The 22410-nt window shown below is 39.2% G+C and overlaps 1 protein-coding gene across 1 annotated transcript in view; it reads left to right on the plus strand.

Annotated features, from left to right (window-relative positions):
• Nucleotides 1-1836: 1836 nt before the first annotated feature.
• The window catches only part of LGR5 (leucine rich repeat containing G protein-coupled receptor 5), a 90183-nt gene continuing 69609 nt past the window's right edge, over nt 1837-22410 (plus strand). Inside the window, exon 1 of the mRNA XM_085044948.1 lies at nt 1837-2263. Coding sequence (XP_084901074.1) covers nt 2049-2263 — 215 coding nt within the window. The 5' untranslated portion in view covers nt 1837-2048. The remainder of the gene's footprint in view (nt 2264-22410) is intronic.

Consider the following 22410-nt stretch of genomic DNA (forward strand, 5'->3'; position numbering starts at 1 on the left):
AGCAGAAAACCTTTAACTAATGCTCTCCAATGCATACTAAGTAGCCTGACCAACAATTTAGTCACCAGTCTAAACAGGAATTAGGCTGAGACTGGGTTCTTAAACTGGTAGCTAGTCTCAAATCGGGAGCTTGTAGCCAACTTTATTCACACTGAAACCTGATTTAGAGGAAAAAGAAGGTTTAAAAAAAACTTGCCATGCTCTCCCTCACTCAGTCACAGAAGCGTAGCACAAAGGCAACTTTCTTCACTACCTGAGGAGAGCCTCTGGCAAGAAGCTGGGTGAGGGACATCTCAAGAGCTTTCAATGGCAGCCTGACTGTGAACTCAGTTTCCCTCGGCAGCCAGTCTCCTTTGGAAAACTGTTGCCTGTTGGCAAGCCTGTGATTTAACTGAGTGGGAATCCCCATTTCTGACCTGGACCATGGTCTGCAGCTGGGACCACTGGCCAACTAAGTAAAGCCTCGGAGGTTACACGTCCCTACCAGCCCACGAGATCACCCAAGCCTTTGTCCCACCACCCCAGAGACCCACGGCTCACCCCACGGCCTCGGGACCATGCTCTCACTTCCACAACTGTCCAGTCTCCCACCTTCCAGAAACGTCCACCACATGCATCCCTGCCCTGAAGGGAGAATCCCCCTTGCTGGAAACAATATAACTTTAAAAAAAAATATTTTATTTCTCAAGTTAGATTTGGTTTGACTTTGCCTTGGGGAAAGAAACTTCTTGAAAATTTTTTTAGGAGATGTAGCATCACTCTATGGAGATGGGCTTAACATATCAACAGACTGGAAGTAGCCCAAAAGAAACGTAGAAAGATGAAAGGCCATAAATAGAACATCAGCAGAATATCAGTGGCCATCTACAAACATCTACCTCAGACACTGCCTCTGGTAGAGTTGGAGACATCTAGTCTGGTAAAGAGTGATAAGGAAAATCAAAGAATTAAGATCTAATTAACATCAGAGGTGAAGAAATTCGGATCAAATAGCAAACTAAATATTGGGGGCTGCTCAACTCTGGACCAATGAACTTTGAAACAATACATCTCTAAGAGTTTTTACTGTATAAAGTTTGAGGGAAAATCCTGTAAAAGCATGTGTGTTTGGAATACTTTCCTTGGCACATCCTGGCCAGAAAATAAAGTAATGCCTGATTCTCTATCACTTCAAATATAGTGCTAGAGGGTTTTTATTTTCTTCCCGATTTCCGGTGACACCCCTCAGAAGAACAGACTGAGAGGGGACCTTATTAATGTGTACAAATAGCGAAAGCAGGGAGGGAGTGCAACGAAGGTGAAGCCAGGCTTTTCTCAGTGGTGCCGACCAGTAGGACACAAAGCACGGGGCAGAAATTGGACAATGCTGTGAGGCACACGGTGCGATCCTTGAGGTGTCCTGTGCAGGGCCAGCATTTGGCCTCGGTGATCTTGCTGGGTCCCTTCCAATTCAGCATATTCTGTGGTTCTGTGATTGTATAATGCACAGGAAGTTCCACCTGATTATGAGAAAGAACTTCTTTATTGAGTGTGTGTCCATGCAGTGGAACAGGTTGGCCAGCTGTGGAGTGTCCCTCGCTGGAGGCATTGAGGAGCTGCCCGGACACAATCCTGTGCCATGTGCTCTGGGATGACCGCTTGAGCAGGAAGGCTGGACCAGATGAGCCGCTGTGGCCCCTCCAGCCTGTCCCAGAGTGCGGATGCGCGAGCTGCCGGCCCCAGGCACGGAGGGCAGGCGGAGGGAGGCGTTCCCCCGCTCCTCCTCCCGCCCGCCCGCGGCCGCCCCCGCCCGTTCGCTCTCTCGCACGGCGGCGCGGGCAGGGCTCTCCGCGCTACGGCGGGCAAGGCTGGGGCGGCGTCAGCGGGCGCGCGGTGCCGGCTCCAGGGCTTTAAAGCAGCGTGTAAGCTGAGATGCTACCACAGACAGCGGCGCGGCGGCGGCGGCCGCAGGAGCTCCCCGAGCCCAGACGGGCGCCCGCCTTTCGCCCCCGCCGCGCCGCGGGGCTTGAGAGCGGCCGCCCCGCGGCTCTAGGTACCCCCCGGGCCCCATGGCGATTTCCCGCGCTGCCCGCGCCCTCCTGCTGCTGCTGCTGCTGCTGTGCCCGCCGGGGCTGCGGCGGGGGGCGCGGGGCGGCGGGCAGCGCCCGCGGGGCTGTCCGGCGCCGTGCCGCTGCGAGCTGGACGGAGTGCTGCTCCGCGCCGACTGCTCCGACCGCGGGCTCACCGCCGTGCCCGCCAACCTCAGCGTCTTCACCTCGTACCTGTAAGTGCGGGCGGGCCGGGCAGGGCGCACCGGCGGCGGGAGGGCTCGGGCCGGCCCCCGGCGCTGACAGGAGGCGCTCCGTGCCCGGAGAGAACGCCCGACTTCAAATAAGTTTCTAATCGCTTTTTAATCAGCGGGCGCGTTGTAAAGCGTTTATAGGTATCTGGCTATCGCGGTGCCCGGTCCGGCGCCCGGAGGATCGCTGTGTGATGTGCCGTTCGGAGGGCAATTAAAAGCGATTGCAACAGCAGAAACTCGACGCGATCCGCAGGGACGTTATCTTCACCTTTGCTTCCCGAGACAGGGCTTTGAACTGCGGCCGCCGCGGATTTAATCGTTAACAGATCTCCCCTCGGGTGGAGCGGAGGCAGTGAATAAAGCGCGCTCCCGGCAGGCGGGCAGCGCTCGGGGCCGCGGTGCAGGGTCCGCACACAGGTGCCTGTGTCCGGATCCGCCCCGCCGGCACTCCCCGCAGTGCCCGCAGTGCCCGCCTGGCAGCACAGGGCATCCCCGCCGCGACGGGCTGCGCTGCTTGCGAGCTGCGCTGAGTTACTGCGTGTCGGGACAGAGCCGGCGAGAACGGACAAACTTTGTATTAGCAAAAAACCACTCAAAACTGTGGTGAAACTTTCTTTGTTTCTTGTTTTTGGCTCAATGTTCGTCGTTTAGCCTCTCGTCGTTTCGTGTGTTGAAAATGCTGGAGCTCTAAGGGCTCCTTTGGTGTTCTCCTGGCTGATTCCATAGTTTTTTGTCGTTCCATGACCAGTAGGTTGTTAATTTACTGCTTATTCTTCGTCTCCAGCATAAAGTATGTCTGTTTCTGAACGTGTTTGTCCGGTCTCCGTACTTTGACATGCTGTTAGCATGCTTGCTGCTATAGTTACTGTGGAGATGCTTCCACAGCTTTATGTGTCTGGGGTACTAAACTGATCATTCTGAGTGCACTTCTCTTTTAATACCATACTTCAAAGGACATAAAACATATCTTACATCTGAAAAAATAGAATAAAGTGAGCTAGAAATGGATTTCTGAGAGAAGTATAAACATGACAACATAGGCAAGGTGGAATTTAAGTGCAACCAACCAAATCTAAGTGTATATGAGTGGAAAGCCTAATTTATTGAAAATAGCATCAATTTATAAAGAGGATGAGCAGCTGAAAGACTTTATACATTATGCATGTAAATACTACCCTGTTTTTTTCTTGAGATCAGTTTAGCTTATTTCAAAGTCAAAGCCATTAATAATGTTAGGAAGCAGGAGACAGCAGTCAGCGTTATTGAATGACCACTTACAGTAGAGCAAAACTTTGGCTGTGTGTAATAAAGATACAATCCTTAAGACACATACAAGGTCTGCCATTAGTTCCAAAAGTAGCAGGTCAGGATTTTGAGTATACATAAGATACAGTGTTTTCTGGTGCTTTGGAAAGCCATAAGCAGAAAAGTAGATAGTGAAGGTATAAAGACATACTAAAGGTGAACATATCCTGTGTTAAGAAGTAGAGACCCTAAATTCTTCATTGCTTGGAGAAATTCTAAAACTGGAAAAACATGAAAGAATCTACTGTTTGTTTTATGAAGAAAAAGAGAGCATATGCATGATAATGTGAGAATACCATTGCTGTGTTTCTGCCTCTGGTAACCTGCTTCTTGGAGGATTGTGATCTAGTCTGCCCTTTTGTTTTTAAATCCTTCTGGTCTTCAGATGGAATGTCTTTCTCCAGTCAAAAATTCTTTGTTGTTCAGTAACATACACCCTGAAGTGAAAAAATGTCATTTGGACAAGCAGACTTTTAAATGACCAAGACTGCATACAGACAGTATAAAGTATAAAAGACTAGTTTGTACACATAGGCAGCTACACTTACTGTTTCCCAAATTTACACATTGCTATCCCTGGATTGATTAATTATTGCCTAATTATGCAGAATTGTAGCCCCTGCCTGCCTTCCGTAAAGAGCTGTCAAGTCTCATTGTCTGTAGATGGCTAAGCAATGGCAAATTTTAAAACATGCCTGCTTGTTACAGGCATGCTTGCCTCCCTGAGCTTGGTAATGGCCAGCCAGCTGCTTCTTGATTATTCTCCTTTCTGTTTTGGTTGGGCTTTTTTCCTCAAAAAAACCCAAAAATGTCTTTTTCTGCTGTGACAGTTTTTACCTCAGATCAAAGGGGGAGATTAAAATTGTGTACTCACATTTGACCTCTTTCCAGAAAAAAAAAACATCTTCTTTAGTCAGTTTTGTTCTTGCACCATAGATATATCTGACCAAAACCAGAGTGTGGTAATACCTTCTATTAAGTTTGAGCTTTTAAAGATTTGGGGGTTTTTTTCTAAATTTCTGACATTTTTATCTTAGTTTAACACTCACATAGGAGAAAAAGGTAACTGTTTTCTTGGTGTGCACTGGAGATGGGGTGAAAAGCTGAAATGCTGAGGCCATTAAGGTTTGTTTTATTTTGGAACAAATGTCTATAGAGCATGACATACTATGGTGACTGAATTTTGCCTGTACCATCATTTTTTTGTGATGGTGCTCTTGCAGGAGAGTTAAATGTACTCTACAGATGGACCGGGTACAATTTTCTCAATTCTCATTTATAATTCCAGGCAGCAATTCTTGCCTCCCATCAAAAAAATTTTTATTTATGATTATGTGTCTGCTGCCATGAGCTGTTAGACTTTTTAGGAGCAGGCAAGGAGAATCCATGAGTTTCTTTCCATTCCTTTTTCTTCATTTACTTTTAGGCTAAGTAATGTACTCAGTGTATTTAATGCAACTCCTGTAGACATGAATGAGAATTCCATGTGCTGATGAAGGGCAGCACTGAGTCTCTGTTTCAAATTAAGAAGAGGTCACTTTCCTATCAGTGCACAGTGGAAAGAAGCAGCCAGAATCTGCAGGTCTTTTGCACATGGGACACTCATTAATGCTCAAACCAAGCCCATGAGTTAGTGAAATATTGTTACCATTTGCTGTGATGTGGAAAAGTAAAGTAGAGAAGGGCTTGCTCAAAGTTAGAGGTAAAGTTTATGGCAAAGCCAGTCATTAAAGAAAAATGCCTTATCCTAACTCCATTGTTTAACCACAGGCTTGTCCTACTTTACTTAAATAATTACTCATTAAAAATTGTGTAAAATCCGGCAACTCCTGTTCAAGAATACTTGGTATGACATGTAATGAAAACAGATTTCTTTTCAATCTAATGTGATGACAATATAGAAGACAGCGCTTAAAGATCTTGAGGTTCTCTGTTAGAGGCCTGGATAATACAAAAAAGTAAATTTATTATAAATGCCAGGGCTGTCTAACAATTCAGTTGCAGTGTTTGTGATCAAAACCTGTCAAGGATAAGCGGAATATTTGCAAAATATTGCCATCATAAATTGGCAGAATACAAGATGCAAGAATAGATGCTTGAATACAAGTATAAATATGGCAGCGTGTTGCTTTTTACATTATAGTTTACTTTAAAATTTTGAATTTAAGTGCATTGTAAATATGTATACTCACACTTGGTGAAATATGATTCATATAATTTTTAATTGTTCATAGAAATAATTAAGAAAAAATATTTCTCAAAACTTCGATAAAATTGATATTACTACAGTCAAACCTATGAAGAAGAAATCAGTGCATAAGGTTCTAAACATATCAGTCTTCAAGTAGATTTTGACCTTCCACTTCATTAATTGCCATAATATTGTATTTGATGATAACTATTCCTGTAGAGCACAGTAAAAACTCTGTAGGGTATCTGAAAGTGTTCAAGACTAATAAACATAAAAAATTAAAAGAAGGAAAAATAAAGAACTTGAGTGGGAAAATTGCTTACTATTTTGGAGGTAAAAGAGTATGCTCCCAGAAATTAACAATGCTTCTGAAATAAGAAATATAGTAATTTCTGTGTCAGGAATACCCAAAATCATTGAGAACAGCCCTCTGTGGTAAATTTGTACCCTTCTAATCATTCTGATCTCACACTGCAAACTCAAATCTTGTCTGTGCCTTCATCAGAGGCATTTTGGGAATGACCATGGTTTTTCAAAGAGATCAAACAGTAGTGTATCTTCTTACAAAGAAGTGAGATTTATAAAGTCTCTTACACCTTCCAGATACCTTGACAAGATTTAGGAGCTAGGTATTTCATAAAATGTCTGTCTTTTCTTAGAAAGTAGTTCTTTACACAGCTTCAAACTTCATAGACCTTAAGTTAAATTATTGTCATGTGGTTTCAGTTAGTAATCTGAATCATGTCCTGATTGAGGATGAAGGGGAATCCAGGTTCTGGATTTAGAATTTAGTGCTAAATCTGCCTTTTGAAAAGGAAACATAACATTTCCTCTCTGCTCATGGCAATAGCACATATGCAAGGGTGAAATATACAGATGTATAAATTAGAGTTAAACAAAAACTGAAGAAGCAACAACTTATGTAAAGTTCATGTTTGCCAGTTTTCAAGAGATTTGCTTTAAATTTCAAAACATAGTGTGTCAAGTCAGTTTCTTTGAGAAAAATTTGGATTGAAAATGTATTTTGAAATGTCATTCTTCCCACTTGAGAATACAGTGCAAAAAAATAACTCTTTACACTGCTTCCTAAAGAGCCTTTTAGTGCTCAGACAGGGAAAAAAATTGCTCTCACACATTACCTCTCTTCTTTAGCATTTGCTCTGTGGAAACACTGCATAAATTGACAGGGCAAAGGAAGCTGTCTTTAAACTGGTAGAATATAAGGCGCTGACAGAGTGAAGGCACCTTCAATTTGGTTGGTATCTCGAGTGCACAGGACAATTGGCCGGGCAGAGGGAGCCTGACTCCAGCTGAGAACGCATGCACTGGGCTGACCTCCCCAGTCAGCATGCCAGCAGAGATTAGACTTTCCTCAAGTGCTCCCTCGTTAACCCAGTCTTTTCTCCGATGTCATTTGTCTTTCGAACGCTTAAAATTGCTACCAGTTCTTCAGTAGTCCAGATCACTTTCTGGTTTTGTTTGTTGGCCAAGATAATATTTCATCTGCATGCACTGCTTTCTTAATTCTCTGTTGGCTATTTAAATGGTCATGATTAATACAATTTATGGTGTTTTCCCTGACTTCCTTACTTGAACTGTCCAGCAGATCTGATTCTTTTCCCAGTAAAAATCATGGTAAATAAGGTGTGGTTCCTTTGGCTCCAAGTAAACTGATTGAAGGCAGAACATGATGTGGTGTTTTTGACATACCAGAGCAGCTTTAGACTTCAGTTAGAAGAAAATACCCTAACATCTTTTAAAAAAATAAGATGTGATCAAAGCATGCTTACTCCTCAGAGTTTTAGCAATTCATGTGGCAAATCCATATGCTACACACTCTGTACTGTTTGGTGAGAAAACCTGAGAATTTCCTGTACAATTTTACTGATCAGATGTGAGAAATTTATTGCCTGGAGAATTATAAAATAAATAAATGTGGCTGGGGAGGGGTATGGCCTGAAATTATGGTGCTGACACTTGTTGAAGGAGTGCTGCCTTCTTCTGTCTCTTGGAATTGGGGATTAAATGAAAAATGTACCAAACTAAGATAGTGAACTGTTTCAACTGTATATGACAGCAACTCATGGTACCGCTGATTTAGTCTTAGTGCTTTTTTTCCCCTGAAGGTCTATGGGCAATAACTTGTAATTTTTGAATAAGAGACTTTAAAATGAGTATTAAAGCAGCAAAACACAAATACAAATAAGTTATAGCTGGAATGTCTTTGCCATTTAGATTAAAAAGACCCCCAGCCAGCTTGCATTGTACTAAGCACCAGCAATCCCTGGAACTCTAAGCAGGAATGAAATGGGATTGCAGTGGAAGTCTCCAGGAACTGGCACAGTTTTATACAGCTTCGTTCAGACAGCACTTTCTGTATCACCTTCCAGTTTTATTATTCTGCTGTGTTTTACTAATTTTTAGCTATGAGCTTTGGGTTTTGGGGGCTGTGGCTGCAGCACAGAGGTCATTCCATAAAAGGACAAATTATATTTTCATGTCTAGTCACTGCTGCAAAAAATAATTAATTTGAAGTGTAGTGTTATCCAACAATGATAATTATAATAATCAGCCACTCCCAAATTGGGATTTTATTGGTAACAAATGGGCTCTTAGTTTGGGTCCAATTGTATGACTTGGCATCAGTCCTGCAAATACTTATCCAGATACTTTAGTGTCAGGAATGGTTCCACTGAAATCACATGTGCAAATGTTTGTTGATCAAGGCTTTTCATAATTCTAAAACAATTATCCCTTTCCCAAGTATCAACTCACTTGTAGAGAATAGTTTCATTCAGTTGCTCTGCTCCACTGTCTCATTGCACAACCTAAAGCATTATGTATATCATAAACCATTTAATACCGTTTTTTTCAAAAATTTTCAAAATCTTACACTGATTTGAATATTTAGTTTTATCTGGAATGCACCGTCTTCCAACAGTATTAAGATATGTAGTTGCAATGAAATAATTTTAAGAACATATTTTGACTAAAAATTGCTAAAATTTTTGCATAATATTATAGAAGCATAGTGCTTTTTGTACAAGTGATATGATATTGTATGCATGGAGATGTGTGTGTATGGACAGACTTTGGACAAATTTAAAAAAGAATCCATCAGTCTAAAGCAGTATAAACAACTATCACTCCCACCTCACAAAATCTCTCCCTTCTTTTGATGACACTTGATTGTATGTTTTCCTTTTTATTGAGAGTAACCATGCTTAGTGGACTTACTAAACTTAAGCATTAATTACTTGAGTAATGCAGAAGTATTTTCTGGATTAGGACTTAATATGTATAATGATTGTGAATAAACTTAAACCTTTTTTATTGTGTTTGTGTCATACAGATTTTACCATGACAAGTGTACAATAATTTGATGCTGGTATTTATGAAGGGTAGGTAGGAGGTAGAAAAGTAAAGCTGGTGTTTGGTATTACTACTTCTCTATTACTATTTTTTGCTGTTTGTTTCTTTACCTAACACTTCACCCTGCTTTGTTTGAGGATGAAACAGTTAAAGCACAGATATTACACAGAAATAGGACTTTCCTAGCCTTTGTTTCTGCAGCAGTAGGCATCCTATGATGACAGTTATGCCATGTCTTCTGGATCCTGTGATAATAAAAATGCTAGTGTAAGTGAATGAAAGAACAGATGTGAGATGATGTCAGTATTAAGGGAAGTGTAGCTGCACTGATTTGGCATTCACTGAGTTTGTAAATGAGTCTCTCTGTACCCTGAGGGGAGAAGTAGGTCATAGCTGGCAAAGGAGGCAAGTAAGATAAGACAAAACTCTCTCTCACCCACGATTGCAAGTTACCTGTTCTGAACTACCTTGATGAGTAACTTGCCTTTGAGCTTGATCCTTAATCAGCTTGGTGTGCAGGCTGCCTCAGAAATTAAATCTTTCTCCTGATGGTCTCACATACGATGAGGCTGAATTTGTGTTTGTGGTGGAGGGCAAGAGCAAGTTGTCCAGTGACCAGAATTAAGATTAGTCCTTATGAAGGCATAGAAACAAGGTTTCTTAAACACCCTGATCCACAGAGGCTGTAATTTTGGAAGATGAAGCTGCTTCTGGGTACAGGGTCTATGATCAGTTAACCATAACTGGGATTCTGGTTGAGAGACTTTTAAGTTCTGCTCCTGAATATAGTAATTAAGAATTCAAGTAAATCATGCAACTCTTCTCTAGACTTGCTCTGTATATGTGGTAGCTGGGGCAACTACCTACATGTGAATTTGATTAATTTGCTAGTGGCTGAGAAAGGTGGACATCTGTAGATTAAAAATACTTAATTTGGTGCTAATTATGAGTATGACATGGTAAAATAAGGAAAGTCCCAAGAAATTTTCTTCTCTTCACAAGGATGTATGTCTGCCTTTCAGTTTTGCTCATGGCTGTCTATGTGAGCTGAACTCTGTGATATATAAGATTCTTATTGGAATGAGTAAAGTCTATGCAGGCATCTGAGAGTAATATTTGACCTGTTGACAAGAAAATACAGGATCCATATGCTTGGTGCAATATGGAAGTATTGCCTGCACTTGTGTTGAAGTTGTGCAAAGACAGGGATTTGGAAGCAGTCCAAAAGAGGTGTGGGTTCAACCTTGTGACCTGACAAGGGTCGCAGGGAGTACATTCCTGTCCTAGAGTGTCCCTGCACAAAGCCTTACTGTATTGACTATAACCTGCAATAGGCACATTCAAGTACAGAAAGATTAACAGAGCAGCAAAACGTACATGGAGAACAAAGAGACAGCAGGTTGCTTGGGAATCCCTCTTTATCAGTGCCATAGAGTAGTGAAATGTGCCTCTCATCGGGCAGCTCAACCAATTTAAACATTTTAAACCCTCAGGAGAAGTGGCAATTCACATTTGTGCCATGTGTCTGCAGTAAGTTTGAAGCATACAGTTCCTGTGGCAGAGTATTCAGAAACATTTGTGGGTAAAGGCTCTAGTGGAGATAAGACCTGAGGATGTAGTTGTGGTGGGGTGAAGAGCAAGGATGTGCAGTACTGCTGATAGGTGGTTTTAAAACTTGAGTGGGAGGCACTGTGGAAGAGTAACTGGTAGCAGGAAAAGGGTTTCATTGGTCTTTTTTAGGCCTAGCACTGAAAAAGGACAATGTGAAAGGTCTTGATCAGAGAAGACCTTTCTGGGAAGGCTGGGAAAGACTGTAAGTTCCCCAGCATATGGAGGCTTCACATTGCCTCTTACCTGCTGCACCACAGTTCACAGTGGTGTGAGCTGTCAAGTGCCAGAACTTTACTTGTTTCTGGCCAAGACAAAAGATGTGAAAAGAAAGACCAGGACAAACACTTTGGAACATCTTAACTACCTGAAGGCCAGACATAGTACAGAACATAGCTAAACACATTCTTGAAATCTTGAGGTACATGTATTTAGAACAAAAATACGTACCTTGTGTGTGTGAGTGTGACTGTGCTACAGCAAATGTGCTGCGCACGTTTCTCTCAGATTTTTATGTAGGTTAGATCCATAAGGTAGCTCTATAAATTAGTTGCTATTGTGCTTATAGTAAATCCTATGGAATCTTTCGATAAATTGTTTAAATTAGGCTATTGATTAAGTGCTGATAAGTTTAAATGTGGTTAAAATCTTTAGACCTAAGCCATTGGTCAACTCTATGGCTAAGCTTGGCAGGCAGGTTTACTCTAAACTTTATGCCTAAGCAGAAGAGTCTCTCTTATTCCTTTTAATCCTTACCCCTTTTTTCCTCCCCAGCCTCCACAGAGATAATTTTTTGTCGATTTTTAGATTTTTGTCTGATTTTTCTCTGGGTGCTTTAACCATCTAGTAAGTAGTAGAGTGAACTTTGCCAATGAGCTTTGTCACACTTTCACTTTAATATTAAACCTGCTTTTTCCAGTGATTATTTGAGTAACCTAAGACACCCACTTGTGACACAGATCCATCTCTGCATGCATCATGTACGTAAATTGATAGTTATGCCAAGGAAGACTTCATGTAGTTTCTGCTCTGCTTATACTAATGGAACTAACTTAAGTGTGTGGCATCAGTACTGCTAAAATAAATTGAATTTGAAGAATTTGAAGATTTTTGAAAAGCATTAATTAATATAATTAAATTTAGGCATTTGCTTTGGTTTTAAAGTGCCAACTCTTGACAGAAAAGCTTATATTATGTCATTAGTATGCACAGTGTCTGTCTTTCTGAAATAAAGTAATTTTTTTTCTTTTGAAAAAAAGATTTTAGGCATACAAGTGATCATCATTATTGACTTGTTTGCATCAGGGTGCAGATTCTGGCAGGTGAGTTGTGTTGTATTAGAGAGTTGTGTCAATGTACAGATTTTGCAGGAGTTTGAGGAAGGAGGGAATTTCTTCTGTTTTTGAGCCCTTTTGCAGCTGTTGTTGATAGCATTCAGTGAACAGAGCAATGTTTTTATTTTTGGAGGATATTTACACAGTGCTGTGGTACATTCATTCCACTTATAGACAGAAAGAACTGTCATACCAAATAGAGTTATCAAAATCACATTTCTGTACATACTGGTGGTTGGTCTGCATTCAAGGGCTGTCTCTGGGCAATTTGTGAAGAATCCCATAAACCTGAAGCCAGATGTGGTCTGTTCTCTACATTTATCATCAGTCATGGGCACAGCATCTTGTAGTCATGCAGCTCTATGTTTCTGCCTGTCTGACCATAGAGCGGTGCTGGAAGAGCATCAGATTTCACAAGGAATTTGTAATATCCAGATTTACTGGATGGTGTTATTTGCAGTGTTGTATCTCTGTGTGGGAAGTCTATAAGGAAATGCTGCCTGCTCTCCATGTGCTGCTAGTTTAATCTCTTCTGATAAGGGTTTGTGAAAACTATTTATGAGCCAGTTTGGTTCCCAATGAAGCTAGAACTGAAACTTTTTTCAATTATGTGGATTGAACTCCTGGTATTGTCACAGTTAGTTTTATTGTGGAGGATTCTGTTGGGTCATGGTGACTCTAATCTAAGGGAAATTACTCACTCTTTATCCAAATATCTCCATATGCTGAGTACACAAGCAGATTTTTTTTTTGTGAATGAATAATTACCTAAGTAGCAATGATAGTAATTAATTGTTAATGACATTCATTAGTGGTTTGGATTATTTTAGCATGGAGAGCTTCTATTAAGTTGTGTTCACTGTTTTTATAAAGCAGTATTAAGGTGGTTGTTCAGTAATGACCAAAGGAAAATAAGAAATCTGTATATCGTCATGTAACTGTGAATTTGGTAAATTGATGGATGGATGTCCCAGCCACAGAGAATTATAGAAGACATAAAGGAAAAAAAGTACACCTTATCAGCAAAGCATTATGTCTATGTTCTTTCAGTCAGTCACATCACTACTAGTATTAAAGATCAATGAAATACATATCTTGCTGTAACAGTGAAACAAAATCAAACATGAAACGAGCCTTCTGCTTTTTCTCTATCTGTAAAATTTCTTATCAGAAAAAATTCCAAAAATTAAAAGACTTAGTAGTTTAACATTTATTAGCAGGTGTAGACATTAATTGAGTGTTTGTCTGTGCTGCTGAATCTGTTCACAGTGAAATGCCTTGGGCCAGCACGAACCAATGGGACACTTGAGAAGATGTGTCAGAGCAGCTCCTGGCTCATTGGGCAAACTGAGGTCTTCAAGCAGAGAAGCAAATGCCCAAGCCAGTCCCCCACCAGGTGCAATTAGAGCAGCCCTTTGCTGCTGCAGTGACCCTGGGTGCACTCTGGGAACACAAGGTCTGAGGCTGTGCAAGCTGACCCGAAACAAACAGGGCTGCAGCAAGTGGAAGAATGACACAGGACAAAGGGAGTTCAGAACTTTTCTTGATACACTGTGGCACAATTATTGATGAAGATGAAATATGAGGTGGAATTTCTCAGTAGTTAGAGTATGAGATACAGGCTTTGAAGTTGCATCGTAAGACGATTCTGCAGTGCTGTTTCAGAGCATATAGTTCTTGAGTTAGTATTTTAATGATGTACTATATGTATGTTTTCAATTCTAGTTAAAAAAGACATGTTTTGAATATTCTGTTCTGTGTCAGGGAAAGTATAAAGAGAGAACAGTGCACAGAGATTGATTTCAGTAACACAGGGGTTTTAAAGTAGGGAAAGAAACCCCAACAATATTCAGATATTTATGTTCCCTTTTATGTAATCATCGACCAAAATAGATAATGCAGATCATGTGAAATCAAGAGTTTTATTTCCTGAAAATATTGGTTTTATTTCTTTCATTTTCCTAATAATCTTGTTCATGCAGTTGTCTCTGACTGCCAGTTTTAGTAAAAATATATAATTAAATGTTTTGATAGGCAAAATGATGGTTATATTTACTCATGGTATGAGGTCATAAACTAACTTTAAATTATTATCAAGCACTTGGAGAAAAAACAGCATTAATATAGTATTTTAAGTAGTAACATACTAATTAGTATGAGATACAATGTTGATGGATAAAAATTCAAACTGGAAAAATGAAAGTGCATGTCAGACCAGTGGAGTAATATCTTCAGACATTAAATAGACTTTCAGTTTTCTATGAATAAATTAATAAAAAGCAAGGTTCCTGCTGTAGAGAAACAGGTCTGGGATGTCACTGGGTAAGTATGTACCTGAGGCCGAGTGATATAAAAATGAATAAAAGGTTGATTACCAGTTTGAATATCTGTTCTGTCCCTCATGCTACTCTATCAGTATTTCACAGAGAATGTGATGCTGTTGACTGCACTACTTACTAACTAAGAAGAATTCAGTGAGGGATATTGGAGTAGAGTTTATGCTGCTTCTAAAATTCAGGAGCAGGAGTGGCTACAGGTGTCTTGCTATTTTAAAATATTTTGCTTTGTAGGTTACTTAAGACAGCAACACAGCTCACAGAGCCCTAACACTGCTTCTTAGAAAAGCAGTCAGCTCATGTATATATTGGGAATTGTTCCACTGGTCAGAACTGTCAAGCAGAGAATGTAAAATGTCTTTGTCTGGCTTCTGAGGAAGTTTGCCATATACCACTGTCTCGTCCTAAGAGGGCTACTTGGAGGCAAATGAGGACTGTTCCGACTGATCCACTCTTCCTCACTTCTGTTAAAAATTATGGTCTGTCAGAACTATAAGTTTTGTTCAGTAGTTCAAATCATTGGCATTTCTTGGACCTTAAAGAAAAAAAATACATCTATGTTCTTAAACTTTCACATGCAGAAGACATGACAATATAACTACAAGCTTTGCTAGTTCTAAGTAAAGCTCACCAGTAAAATTATTTGATTTATTATACATACTATGTTTTCTGGAGATGTAAACAAGTGTAGACTAATGCCAATGTGTGCATCTTCAGGCTAACAATTTCAGCTGCGGTGCTTCTCTAGAATGCAGCACCTCCACACACCCTTTAAGTCCTACCTTTTAAGTATTAAGTATGTTAAGATGTAAAAATTAGTGTATTTTTTCTCAGTGTCTGAATCCTTCATTCTGTCAAAGTAGAAATACTGCCCTGCTGTACATTATTTTTTTCCTTGGATACCAAGATGTCCTGTGTTCATGGGAGTCTGGCAGTGACGTTATTTTGGATACAGCTGTTGACCAACTGGTTTATGTCTGGAAGGAAAGACAGATTGTGCTGTGACTGAGGTGACATCAGCCATGGAGACAATTACTTCTGTATCTTCTGCTCAGTGCCTGGTCCCTTCCCAGTGTGTCTGTGTTTGTCATCTGCATCTCTAAGTGCCTACACAGCCTTTAAGACCTTTATCCTTACCATCTTTAATGCCTTACACTGGAAAAACAAAGCTTTCTCAAGCTTCTCAGATTACTATTCCAGATCTAGGAAGAGACTTTTCCTAAGATTTTTGTAGCTATTGAATCTGAATTACAGGTCTCTTTTTTTTCAGATGTTACCCAATAAGATAAAGAAGACTATTTCTTTTCTAAGTTGCACTTGATACAATGCATAGAGATATTGTGTGTGCTTGCATACAGGCTGGGAAAGAGCTTCTTGGCTTATGTTTGAGCCTTAAAATACTTATTTTGTTGCATGCTCTTATGGTAAGTTGTTTTTCTTTTTTTAAATTCCTTTAAATGAATGTTCTCAAAATAAATAGGGACTGTCCAGCAAATACAATTTTTTTAAAAATTATTTACTTACCAATGTGAAAAAAATACAGAGTAATCAAAATTATTGCCACCATTGCAGAAGCTACCTTTGAGAGCCAATTTGTTCTTTGCTCTAATTACTCTGCCTGAAAGAACAACAGAATGATGATGTGGGCATGTAGGGTTCAGTCCAAAGATTGTACTTGAGGGTATGTAAAGAAATCTTACTTTAGTGGTTTAGTGAAAGATACGAGAAAGAGGGCAAGAAAAGCTTGATTTGTATTCTTTATTTTCTGATATGTTTAATCTATACACTTTCACTTTTGGTCCCACAAGCACAGAATTTCATGATTCAAAAGCAGAAGAAACCAAAATGGGCTCTTTCTCCAAGCTGTGAAAAGAAACAGATTTAGGACTGGCTAGATCTGTGAGGAAAAACAACTTAAAAAAAGTAGACCACCAAAAGTGAGCTTCCAAGGTGCCAGCATGTGTGCTGACTCCTGAGAGTCCTGGCTCAAGCACAATTGATGGTTTTGCTTAGGAGGGCAGGGCACTGGGAAAAGAACTTGTTTTCTGCAGCAGAATTCCCTGTGTAGAGGTTCCTTGTCTTTGCTAGTTAAGTTTCTGAATTCACAGAACTGGAAGAAGTGATCAAAATTTTCTGGAAGATTGGAGTTGGAATAGGAAACTCAAGAAAAAATGTGGTTCCATGTTGGGAGTCCCTCTGAAACAGAGATAGGTTTAGATGTTCATATTGGCTATGCAATCCCCTTGGAGCCAGTTGTTCCCACCTTCCTGCTCGAGGCTGCATCTCTTTCAGCTGTGCTGACTCAGCTGTTTGTTGGACTGTGTTCCTAAACAGTTCTGTGAATTAATCTAGTTTAAAAAGAAACACATTTCTGGTTGAAAAGTATGCATCTCATTCCACTGGTGTGCTTAGAATGTAGCCAGAGAAACAGCTGAACCAGCAGAGCTGAAGGGACAGGGACAACTGATTGGGAGTTCAATGAGCAGATGAAGGGGATCAGAAAACTTTTCAAGTGCCATTGTGGATTCCTAAGCAAAAATGACCCTACAGAAAACCGTACGGGTGGGATTTTCTTATATTTGATTTAGTTGTAGTTATGTGCTCATTAGCAAAAGTCTTTTGCCTTCGTTGATTTGGTATAGTTGTTAAACAATATTTTGCAAAAATGTCATTGGAGATGCTTATAACAGACACAGTATGAATTCTTCAGAGTATTCCAGATGAATCTAGAATTCAGCAAATCTGAGCAGCTTAAGATTCTCAGAGAATCTGAGTTCATTTACAGTTCTTCAATTTAGTAGTCAACCCAGAGAAAAATTTTCACACAGACATAGCCCTGTAAGTTACAGTTCTTGAATTTGTGAGTCTAGTAAATGTGAAGTATACACTCCAAATTTCATATATAAACATATACACACGGATAATTTCAAAATAATGACTGGGGAAAAAACTTTTCCAAAAATTAGGGGGAAGAAATCCTCTTTATTCCATATTGAGATACCCATGGGTAAAACATTTTTGCCTGCCTAATGGCAAGCTTCACCCCAGATATATGTGTCATTAGCCTATAGACCATGCGAGGCCATGTCCAATAAAGTGAAAGATTCATCTGATAGGACCTTGCAGTTGAAAATGTCACCTTGCTCTGGAATAACCAGGAAATAGATCACCCAGAACGAATTTTTAACATAGATAATAATTATTAACCCTATGGAAAGAAGTATGGCTTGTGTACATATGCTTGATATCTTGCTACAAAAATAATTTCATTCCTTTGGATACCATAGCACTATTATAATACAATAACAGAACAAAAGCATTGTAAGAAGTGATTGCAGCAACTGATTTCAAATATATTTGCTGGTTTTACCATATTCAATATTCAAAAAGAGAATATTCTCTTCTGTCTTCCAGCTGCCATTGCTGTGAAAATCAATCCAAATTCTGCATTCACAACCAATGCTCAAAAAGTAAAACAGATAAAAATACAACAATCGCAATAGCTTATCATCTCTCATTATCCCTTTACAAAAAATAAAAAAGGGCAAACATGTTTGCATTAAAAAAAAACCTAAATCTTCCTAATTTATATTTTGCTTTTCTAAAATTCAGGAATGTAAGAAAGATTACACTTGGGGCACTAAAGAAAATATGCCTTTATAACTGAATCACCTCATTGTGTGTCTCTTACAGTAGCCAGAGACTGCACTTTACATGAGACAAACATCATGGCAGCATTCATCAGAACTTCTTTTTGTTGCTAAGATTTGTATTTTAACATTTTCAAGGCAGTTCTGTATTTCTGGATTACCATATATTAATCCTTAATAAACCCTTAGATATATTTTAGAATCACCTTCTATATATACTTAACATCACAAGAAACTGTATTAAATGTATAACCAGGTAAGTAGAGCTGTATTTTAGACTCTTGCTTCTCTTATGTAGTGTTTGAGGCAAAGAAGACTTGTATATACTTCTGTAAAAAGTGTGTATTAAAATTTACTTCATTTTACAGTTTAGCAAACCCTGCAGGTAGCCTTAAAAGCCTGTTCAATTCATTACCATTAAATCAACAACCAGATCTTCTTTCTGCCATTCCTGGCAGGATTAATGGATTTTGGCATGATCTGTGTATTTAACAGTGAAAGCTCTTGCTGGGTAAGCTAGCAAGCTTGACTAATTCTCAGTTGTGCTAACTTCATAAACCTATTTTAAGCTTTTAACTTTGTCTAAAGATTAAAGATAGTGACTCATGCTGCTACCTTTGAATATATCTAACATGATTATGGTTAATAAGTGTTACTAAAATTTCGAATCTATATTGCATGGTACACTCGAATATGTCTATGTTGCAGATATTTTGGAACATTTTGGGGTTTAAAATGAGATTCCACAAAACGATTAATGTACTGATATTAAAACAGCTGCATATATTTAAATGCTTCAAATATTAAATGATACACATAATTACTAAACTCTGTTGCAGGAACAGATCATTTTGTATTTCAAAATAACTTGCATTTGAATCAGAAAAGTGAGCAATTTCTTTTTATTTGATCTAAAGCTGGCTTGCTCAGCAAACCCATTTTAACCCATCAAGAATTCCAGTTTCTATAATGTTTTTCACCTTTCCAGACAATCCTAAAATCAGTATTCAGAAAAGCCTGAAGAAAGGAGAAAAGAGAGGAAAAAATATTTTCAGCCTGTCTGACAAGACTACATAAAAAGCTTGTGATCAAAGGATCTTAAATACACGTTACTGGTGTGACAAACAACATTTTTGTCCCTTTATTAGATTTATTTTCTTTCTGAAAACTGCAATGGCCAGAGTATAGTTTGTGAAAGAAAGCTGGCTGGGTTGTATTCTTTGATTCCTAATTAACACCTTCAGTCTCAAAAGAGAACTAACAGAAATACCATAAAATGTTGCAGCTGCATTGTTATTCCACTTGGTTGGTTTGTTAAAAGTCGGCTGGGCATTGGCAGCTGCAATAAAGGAAAAGCTCAATGGATGTTTTGTATTGTGCCCACTGAAGTGAAAGAAGGCAACCATTTTATTTTCAAATGGGCAGCTGCATAGTGATGTTTAAATGGAGCTAAATGTGAGATTTACTGTTAATTTATAGTAATTGGTTATAAATAAAGTAGCAGTATAGCTTGGCTTTCATCTATTAAAGCCATAGAACACAAATTGGAGGGGAATGAGTTATGAAGGGTAAAAAGTGAAGGGTAAAATACTGGACTGATAAAAAATGCAGTTACTGAGGAGTAATGGTATTCAGTTTTGCAATGTAATGCAGCAGCCACCTTGGAAGCAAGCAGTCAAGCCTTCTTTAGATTGTGCTTTGAGAAGTAAAGGTAGACATTGCTTTGTCCCAGTGTAAAGGAAAATAACGTTTTAATGCTGGGATTAGAACCAAGTGCAACTCTGCCTGGAGAGCATAGGTTTGTATTTTTAGTAGTGTAATAAAGGAGGCATTTAACTCTGGTCAGATAAATCTCACTCACATTCAAGAAATGCAATTAGGGAAATATGTAAATCTAGATGTTTCATCAAATGCTAGCTAAGGGGTTACCAGTTCTTTCCTTGCACAATGACTGAACTAAAGAACTTCAGTGTCTGTGTAAGAACCATTGTCCCAGCCCCAGAGCCCGTTGGAAACCGAGTCCAGACTGGCCGTGGGAAATACCTACATATTTGACACAGGCCCTATTTCTGAGAGAAAAGGGGGTGGAATAGAAAGTATGGAGATTTTACTGTTGCATTCTAATCAGCCATGATCTGCCTAATTTGCTTTGATCAGGAAGATAAACTAATTTTCCTATAGGCTAGATAAAAGTAATTAGCAATCCAATGCTTTCATGCTTTTGTAAAGGGTAAAGAAAAGAATAGCAGAAATTGTAATGGTGGGAGCAAAGTACCCCTTTTCGGCTCATCTGAAAGCATTGTTAATTGAAAATAGGATGGTGCCACAGGAGAGAGGCCCTGATTAAGGTGCTTTTTTGGGCTGGGATATCTTTGTTCACCGTGATCTATAATGTTACACAGCTAAATGTTTCTGAAGACTAATTTCACATGAGTTTTAGTATATTTAGCTTCTGTTCTCTTTTATGGAAAAAGCATATCCTATGTAAACAGTATGTCTGCAATTCTGTGAGGATGCTGTTTGATTTTACAAGACATTTTAATATCTTTTTCCACATTTGCATTTGAATAATTCAGTGGTTAATTAACGTCTGGATCTGCTGCCACCATAAGGCTTCAAGATGAGGGTTTCTAAGGTCATAATAGGGAAATCAAAAACTCTAGCCATAGCCAAAGCCAAATTACTGCGTATCCTGATCTCCTGATTCTAGTATGTAACAGTTGTGTGTTTCTGTGGGCCTGAACTGTGACTATTAGCCTGACACACGTGCTATGGTGTGGTATGCCTATGCCTCAGCTGAGTTTTCTGGGAACTGTCACTCCTCCTTGGCTTTGGGCATTCTACCTCTGTATAAATCAAGATGTCTTGCAAAATGCTAAGTTTCACTGTAAAACCTTTAATATGCAGACATTATGGAATGCCAGCTTTATCCAAGCAAACTACTCATTTGGACCTTACTACATTCCATAGGTTGCAGAATACCTCATTTTTAATATCTGTCTTCTCCTACGTTTCCTCATCTTTATAAGAATTGAGTACTTCAACAGGCAGTTACAACCAGCTTGCTTAATAATTCTGTCCACTTACCTCTTTGAAAGTTTTACTTAAAAAGTCAGATAAGCTTAAGAACTCTATTTAACATTTATGTTACAGTTGTGTTACAGTCCACAACTATAATTGGGATTTTGGATCCACTGTGTCAGGGACAGCTAAAATAGGGAGGCAGGTTCTATAAAAACTTTCATAGGAAAAAAAAAAAGCAGTTATTTGTGATGAATGGGAAAAACATTTTATGGTGTGGATAGAGAAAGAGGGACATGTGTTCTATCTCAAAGACGCTCCTATTAAAAAAATAATATTCTTTAAAGACTGAGTTTGGAAAATTAAATTCCCCTGCCAGCAAGATGCATTGAATTGTATTTGGAGGGGGAAAAAAAATCTATGTTCCTGTATGATAGCAGTCTTAAACTGAAGTATATAACAAATGTTTCAGTGTCTTTCTGTATCCTAAAGTATGTTGACATTGCGATCATCTGCACTGTTTGTATTCCAGCCCATTTAATGGCAAAAGCTATATAAGTTTGAATGTGAGAACATGGTAAAAAACATAAAAACTGATATAAGAGTTATAAAAAAAGAAGCAGCATTCATTGAAATATCAGTGAGAGTTGTGTTTAGCCTGGGAATATTTATTCATTTTGCTTAAGGAGGCAGCACCACCTCATAGATAAAGCATTGATTTGATATTCAAACCTATATTTTCTGTATGTCCTTATTTCATTGGTTAGTGCCACAGCAAAATTAGTTTGTCTCCCACTCTACAGTCTCCTCAGCTCCTACTTAGCAGTTAACTCTTTATGTTGTTCTTTGGAAAGTATTGCATAATTAAATATTGCTGTACAAAAAGTGCAGGAGTGAAAAGACAGCAAGCACTTAATGCCCCCCACCTGTTGGCAATAAGCATCCTTCTTGCATATGGGTGGGCAGAAGTCGATCCTCTGGCCCTCTCAAGAAAAGACAGCAATTCTGTCTCAGACTTTTGAATTACATCACTTTTTCTGTAGGGTGTGAGCTAGAGTTTAGATTCCTCCAGCTGTTATTCAAAAATCTGGGGAAGGACTGGAGATTGCTTATGTGCCTGTTTTTGAGTTGCACAGAAATGAGTTTCCTAAATCCTTAGAGTTTTTTCAAATGAAAACCATGAGGAAATAGGATGATCTGTAATTCTTACACAAGGAAAACACTGACCCTAATTATGAATGTTGTCCTTCTTCCATAGTGTTCTGTTCATTATTATTATCAGGCTGGGGTATTACCACGTTCTTATGGTAAT

This window comes from Lichenostomus cassidix, chromosome 1Aa (genome assembly GCF_008360975.1).
Source record: "Lichenostomus cassidix isolate B80296 chromosome 1Aa, HeHo_3.0, whole genome shotgun sequence".
Lineage (NCBI taxonomy): Eukaryota > Metazoa > Chordata > Aves > Passeriformes > Meliphagidae > Lichenostomus > Lichenostomus cassidix.